This window comes from Rhagoletis pomonella, unplaced genomic scaffold, assembly GCF_013731165.1.
Source record: "Rhagoletis pomonella isolate Grant_MI unplaced genomic scaffold, Rhpom_1.0 Rhpom_scaffold_00006, whole genome shotgun sequence".
Taxonomy (NCBI): domain Eukaryota; kingdom Metazoa; phylum Arthropoda; class Insecta; order Diptera; family Tephritidae; genus Rhagoletis; species Rhagoletis pomonella.
In genome coordinates this window covers 15,829,471-15,837,446 of record NW_023458560.1, presented here as the reverse complement: position 1 = coordinate 15,837,446, position 7,976 = coordinate 15,829,471, and the positions used below count along the sequence as shown (strand labels likewise).

The 7,976-nt window shown below is 34.8% G+C and overlaps 1 protein-coding gene across 1 annotated transcript; it reads right to left on the bottom strand.

Moving 5' to 3' along the window:
* Window positions 1-3,558: 3,558 nt before the first annotated feature.
* LOC118741793 lies at window positions 3,559-4,930 on the bottom strand. The gene is made up of 2 exons (XM_036473767.1): window positions 3,920-4,930; window positions 3,559-3,615 (listed from the first exon to the last, which is right to left on the bottom strand). Exons 1-2 carry the CDS (start codon window positions 4,928-4,930, stop codon window positions 3,559-3,561), a joined length of 1,068 nt encoding a protein of 355 aa, XP_036329660.1.
* Window positions 4,931-7,976: the final 3,046 nt, after the last annotated feature.

Sequence of the window (7,976 nt, the reverse complement as noted above, 5' to 3'; positions counted from 1 at the left end):
CGGAAAGGTGAAAAAACATATATTTAATATTTGCGCCGGGTATTTAATGTTCGGCTCCGCGCGAACTTAGACTTTCTTAGTTGTTTTTTTTTAAGTTCAAAAAAATCATAATAAAGAAAGAAGCCAAAGCAGGTATTTAAAGCACAGAAAAAAAAATTATTAAAAGGACTATGTTCTATTTGACGTACGTCAAAGGTCAAGTAGAATTGGGAACTTTTATGGCTGCCCATTGATAGCTCGGTTAGCTTAAGAAATAATATTTTAAAGATATTTTTATCAAAGTTGATAAATATGACATTTGACCAGTTTTGTTACACACATACTCCTACGACTACAGGCGAAAATATTGGCTAAAATATGTAATTTTTTTTGCCATATATACGTTTTATCGGTCCACTTGCAAAATATTCGCATTCGTAAAAGCTCTGCATTGATTATTGCGAATGCGAAAGCGAATGCGAATGTTAAAATTAATGCGGAAGCTCCGCGGTTGCGAATGCGAATGCGAATATTCGCAACAACCCTGGTACATATATTTGTTACATACATACATTACATATGTACATATTTACAAATGCATGTGTACATACGTACATATTTATGCGTTTGGCTTTGTGCATGTACAGAAAATTTGTTTTCAGAAATAATTTTAATGGCGCATATTCATAGTCATATTTAGTACTCAACTAAGTCGAAACTATTCTAAGTCACAACTAAAGCTATTCATAGTCGCCTTAGTTTCGACTTTTCTGGCTAAGTACCAACTTAAATTTTAGTTTCGGCTGCAGCTGCAACTAAGTCGTAACTAGGAAGAAGTATTTTATCAAATTAAGGGAAAACAGACGAAATATGTAAAAATTAAGTTGGTAGAGGGTGAATAATATTGAATAAACTCCAATTAAAATTTACAAAGATCGATCCATTTTAATCGGAAGATGAAATTAAATGCGTATTACAATTCGAATAAAGCTACATCAGAATTTTATAATTGGAATAATTTAGATAAATTTTCAAATAATAAGTCAGTTTCACGCTAGTTCTTTTAAAGTAAATTTGTGCATAACATTTAGATATCTACTATTTGTATGTTCCACAGCATGCTTTCGATAAACATCGACTTCACATCACTGCGGTTGTTCTGGCTATTTCACACAATTAACAAGAAAATTATACCTTATTCTTTTGCATAATCATGCAATGAAAATAAAAATTACATAAACGGATGATCAAACTTGATATTATTTAATAAAAATGTAATTTTTCCAAAATATCGTAAAGAAAAATCGATACATTTTCACACTCGTTTTGCTATATCGTAAACTAAGTCGAAACTACTTAGTAGAAGTCTGAAATGCGACTATGAATAGAGGTAAATTTTAAGTTGGTACTTAAATTTAAGTTGCAACTTTGTTAGTTTCGACTTAGTTGCTGGACTATGAATACGCGCCAATGAAATTAAGTTTACAAATACATTTGTACTATATAATATTAAGGGCCGTTTTCTCAAGTATCCTGTAACTTTAAAGTTCACTGTATATACAAAGGTTACATAAGAATTTGTGATTGTGCCTAAAGTAGAGCATTTTATTATCCGTTTTAAGTTGGTTTACAACCAAGAAAGATACATACGTCATAAACCGATAATAGAAATGCTTAACTTTAGACATAGTTTTACTTTTAATCCAACCTTTAAATATAAAGTGAGCTTTAAAGTTAGAGGTTACTTCAGAAAACGCCCCTAAGTTTATTAATTAATATCGGTATTTTGATAACAGATCATAATTTGTTAGACACACATATGTACATACCAGGGATGTTGCGAATGTGGAATTTTAGACATCCGCGGATGCGAATACGGATGCGGATGTTTAAACGCTAAGATCCGCGGATGCGGATGCCAATGCGGATGTCAAGGATTTTTATGCCCTAGCGCACTTGTACTATGTTCTCGTAACGGCTGTCTGTAATAGGCAAAACGAATCGAGATAGATATAGACAAATGTATACATAAATCATCAGAATGAAAAGAGTACCCGTATGTGCACACGATAACTCGAGTACAAATTGAGATATCTTAACGGAACTTGGTATGTGCACTTCTTTTGAGGATGGATGGTGTATGGGCAAAATCGGACGATAACCACGCCTACCTCCCATATAACGGTAGTTTTCAGAAATACGAAAACTGCGATATTTTAGTAACTACTGAAGATTATTCACTCAAAATTGATATTTACAATAATTTTTAGACGAAAAATAAGAATATTATAAATTTTTGAAAAATGGGCGCAGCCACGCCCACTTATGGTTACATGTGTATATCTTGGGAACCACTCCACCAATTTCTCCCAAACTTGGCACAGTTGTTGGCCTTCACAAAACATACCAAACGGCTGAAAATTTAAAAAAATCGGATAATAACCACGACCACATCCCACATAACGGTAATTTAGAGACATTGAATGGACCTATTGCTATGCTCCTTCTTAGCAGAACGTAATTTAGCATTTTCGACAACTGAGCCCCTAAACAAATGTCTACAAGAAAAAAAAAATATTAAAAATCAACGCGATTATTTAGCCCCTTTAAACTTCCACATTATTGCCCTGAAATTTAATGGGCTATCAAACTGCATACTCAAAAAAAATTTAAAAAATCTGAATAAAAAGTTGAAAATCTAGCTGAAAATTTGCAGATTGTTCTGTTGATTTTTTTGAGCTCAAGGCCGGGTTGAAATAAAACAATCTGTTTTTGTTGTTTTTAAATCGTCTATATTTCGACTTCAGTCTGAAGTCATCATCAGGACTGCAATAAATATCTTAATTACAAAAATTGCATAAAAGACTATCAACATACTATATATAAGCACAACTTACACATTCGGCTGCGCCTGGTAGACTAATGTGTGCAAAAAACAAAAGGTTTAACAAACCAAACAACGAGACGAAATGGACATAAAAATATAAACAAATGAAAGAACAGTAATTGTAAACAAAAAATCATACAAACAACATCGCATTGGACGGCACACAGTACGACATAAATATGTATGCAAATCATCCAGCATTGTAATGTTATCATAGACGAAGTTCGGACACGTACCGAATAATAGACACCAATATTAGGCTTATTTGTTGTGCCTTAATATGTTGCGGTAGACGTGTGCACAGTTTTCAGTGTCTGTTTTGAAATTCATCCTTTTATCATTAGGGGTGTTTACAATGTGGAGCATTTCTAATATAAAGCGTTTGTGGTAATTTTTCTCTTCTTCTAAGACACTCACATTATCAAAATCGGGGTAATGACCCGTGTCTTTACAATGGGATGACAAGGCCGTCTTGTTGTCCGAGTAAGTATTCCTTAATTTTACGTTCGATTTGTGAGCGGAAATCCTTGTCTTAAGTTTTGATTTGGTTGTCCCCACATATACTTGTTTGCATACGTGGGACCCGTCGCCATTACATGGAATACTGTATACTACGTCAGATTTCTTATGCTTGGGAATTTTGTCTTTAGTGTTGTTAAATATACTTCTCAGAGTATTGTCGTACGTAAACGCTAATTGGACGTTCTCTTTATCATATAGATTGGAATATTTGATTCTCTCTGATAACCCTGGGACATAAGTTGATGTTTTGTAAATTTTCTTATTTGAATCATCATATTTCTTTTCTTCGTTCGGACGAACATAGTAGTTGCGAATAAGCTTTTTAATTTTTTTCCCAGGAAAATCATTGTCCTCCAGAGTTTTTTTAATAATGCAAATATTTTTATTATGGTATATTTTGTCGCTGATAGAGAGAACTCGTCTCTCGAAATTGTTGGCAGTGTTTACAATTATTCTTCTTTCCTGCTTAGAATTGAAATTTACAAGTCTGCCCGAAGCCGTAGGTTTTTTGTACCAATCTATAGTAATTACGTTGTTTCTCCTTATCACTTGGGTGTCAAGAAAAGGTAGTTTTCCTTGTTTTTCTACTTCTATTGTGAATCTTATTGATTTGCTGAAACCGTTTAATATTGTAAGCATGTCGTTTGTGTCCTCGGTTTTAACTATGGCGAATATATCGTCAACGTACTTAGTAAGAAGTCGTGGCTTATTGACCGAATCCTGTTCGAATTTTTTGAGTAACTCTTCCATAATGATGTCCGCTATAACTGGTGAGGCTGGAGATCCCATGGGCATACCTGAACGCTGCTCATATATTTTATCATTATATTTAAAATAGCGGTTTTCTTTTATGCAGAATTTTACCACAGTTAAAAAAAATTCTTTAGTCATATAAGTGTACTCTTTTATATCTTCCCACTTTGAAGCTATGATTTCAAGGGCCAAATCCACTGGAATACTCGGGAACAATGACACAACATCGAACGACACTAGACTCTCATCATCATAAACATATGTATCCTTGATCTTGTTCTTGAATTCGATCGCGTCTTTGACATTATATACGGAGGACATGGTTACATTTTTCAGGATTTTGACGACATATTTACATAAATTGTAAGACGGGGAATTTACGGACGAACAAATAGGTCTGAGTGGATTTCCTTCTTTGTGAATCTTTGGTAAGCCATAGATTCGTGGTGGATTGGCTGTTTTACACAAAAGCGCATTCTTTTCTTTTACATCAATGATTTTGTTACTGAACATTTTCTCAACTATTTCGTTGTTCTTGTCCTGTAGTCTATTAGTAGGATCACGCTTCAATACTTTGTATGTGGAAATATCGTTGACTATAGTCTGTATTTTTATGTCATATTCTGATTTATCCATCAACACAGTTACATTGCCCTTATCGGCATTAAGGATCAGAAGCTCTTTATGATTTTTTAAGAACTTTTTTGCGGAACGTAGGGTATCACTTTTAAATTTATCTCTAACTGAAGTTGTCGTCTTGTTGAGGTAGTCACGTAGCAGTGTCGTCATGTTGCTTCTTTCCATCTCTTGTTTCTCTTTGTCTTTAATTGTTTGTATATAGTTCTCCCCGTCTGCGATGACTTTAAATAGTGGAAATTGTTTGTTGTCTATGAGTAAAGCATATTTAGGACCCAGAGAAAGAAGCCACTGAATATCGGTTGGAATTTGTATGCTAGTTGTGTCCAATCTATATGATAAAGAGAACGTAAAATTAGCGTTTACGTACGACAATACTCTGAGAAGTATATTTAGCAACACTAAAGACAAAATTCCCAAGCATGAGAAATCTGATATAGTATACAGTATTCCATGTAATGGCGACGGGTCCCACGTATGCAAACAAGTATATGTGGGCACAACCAAATCAAATCACAAGTCGAACGTAAAATTAAGGAATACTTACTCGGACAACAAGACGGCCTTGTCATCCCATTGTAAAGACACGGGACATTACCCCGATTTTGATAATATGAGTGTCTTAGAAGAAGAGAAAAATTACCACAAACGCTTTATATTAGAAATGCTCCACATTGTGAACACCCCTAATGATAAAAGGATGAATTTCAAAACAGACACTGAAAACTGTGCACACGTCTAACGCAACATAATATTAAGGCACCACAAATAAGCCTAATATTGGTGTCTATTATTCGTTCCGTGTCCGAACTTCGTCTATGATAACATTACAATGCTGGATGATTTGCATACATATTTATGTCGTACTGTGTGCCGTCCAATGCAATGTTGTTTGTATGATTTTTTGTTTACAATTACTGTTCTTTCATTTGTTTATATTTTTATGTCCATTTCCATGATTCAATAACACAAGGTTAGATAATTATTGACATCTGCGGTTTGACACTCCCTTACAAAAGGTTGCATTTACGAAGGATGGAGAAGGGGGAAGAATGAAATCTCTTGGTGCGAAAACGGTAGTAGAAAAGTACGCAAAGTAGGTAATTAGCAGTGAAATTCCTTTTGTAAATTCTAATGTATTTGCAGGAAATCTGACATTTTAAACGAAATGTTGAACGTAATATTGATATATCTACGTGAATTACGTAATTTCTGTGATATTTAGCTGTATAAAAACTGCAAAATGACTCAAAATTAAAATAAGGCTACTATGAGATTAATGTAAACATCCAATTTAAAAGCAGTTTATGTTTTCATCAGTTAAATATGATTCATATGCATATACAAATAAACATATTGCACAAAAGCTTACACTTCTATTTCACACCAAAGCTGCACTGTTTCCATGTAAATTTGCAAAGAAGCAACACGGTGCCACTGCTAAGGGAGCGGTGCGAGAGATACAACTGTCAGTTTATCGAACCTTGTATTATTGAATCATGGTCCATTTCGTCTCGTTGTTTGGTTTGTTAAACCTTTTGTTTTTTGCACACATTAGTCTACCAGGCGCAGCCGAATGTGTAATGCTTGAAATACAATACCGGCGAACGGCAAACTTCGCCGAATTGGGCGATGCTGTCGTTCACCGTTATTCGCCTACTTAAACAGAATTAGAGCAGTAGCGAAAACAGCTGATCCCATTTGGTCGCCTTTATAATTTGGGTGACCATATTTAGAAAAAACTAAACCATAGGGCTATTCGCGATCCGGTGCAAATGGCCTAGCATCATTGCATTGCAAATTTGTATTGCAAATTATTTGCAATACACAAACAAAATACACGCATTTGCATTTGTCATGGCTTGACAAATTTGCAATACCTAAAATCCATAGCATAAAAATGATATGCATTGCATTCATAAACAAAACCAAAGCTGATGCAAAAAATTGTTTTGCAAAAGCTTTACCATGACAGTTTAATAAAAGTCGCTCACAATCCATGGCATATTTCTGCAATTGCATACATTTGTCAGCTCTTATGCACCGAATCGCGAATAGCCCTCATATTTAGAAATGAGGAAATGATAACAAATATATATGTAAAACAAAGAAAGATTATTATAAATAATTTGTTTCAAGCCAGATTTAACGAATCCACAACTATATTTTTCAAACAACAAAAAAATCGTGTTTAGGTTGTTTTCTTTCAAACTTTGAAAGCAAAAAAATACGGCCACCTTTGGCACGCACAGCTGTCATCGCCCAGTAGGGCGATAGAAATAAATCTATCGCCATGAAACGCCGCCAAGCGAACTTCGCATTTCGCTTTGGCTGTGTTCAATTTCATATGCTTGCGGGTGTTCTAATTTTGACAGCGCGAATTTCGCTGTGGTGAGTTCGCCGTTCGCCGGCATTGTATTTCAGCTATAAGTTGTGCTTATATATACAATTTTTATACCCGAGCACACTTGTGAACAAGGGTATTATAACTTTGTTCACATAACGGTTGTTTGTAACAGGCAAAACGAATCGAGATAGATATAGACAAATGTATACATAAATGATCAGAATGAAAAGAGAAATCGATTAAGCGGTGACTGTCTGTCCGTCCGTCCGTCCGTCTGTGCACACGATAACTCGAGTAAAAATTGAGATATCTTAACGAAACTTGGTACGTGAACTTCTTTTGGGCGTAGGACGGATGGTATTGAAAATGGGCGAAATCGGACAATAACCACGCCTACCTCCCATATAACGGTAATTTTCAGAAATACGAAAACTGCGATATTTTAGTAACTACTGAAGATTATTCACTCAAAATTGATATTTACAATAATTTTTAGACGAAAAATAAGAATATTATAAATTTTTGAAAAATGGGCGCAGCCACGCCCACTTATGGTTACATGTGTATATCTTGGCAACCTCTCCACCGATTTCTTCCAGGCTTGGCACAGTTGTAGGTCCTGGTAGAGCATACCAAATGGCTGAAAATTTTTAAAATCGGACAATAACCACGCGCACATCTCATATAACGGTAATTTCGAGAAATAGAAAATCTTCGATAAATCAGTAAATATTAAAGCTAATTTATTCAAAATTGGTGGTTGGAACAACTATTTACCAAGAAATATGTTTATGATAAAATTTTGGAAAATGGGCGTGGCACCGCCCACTTGTGATCACATATATGTATCTC

Coding starts and splice junctions, on each gene's coding strand:
- LOC118741793 (XM_036473767.1), bottom strand. CDS start 4,930: ATGACGACACTGCTACGTGACTACCTCAACAAGACGACAACTTCAGTT. Junction 3,616..3,919: donor AAGTGATAAGGAGAAACAAC/GTAATTACTATA, acceptor CTTATGTCCCAG/GGTTATCAGAGAGAATCAAA.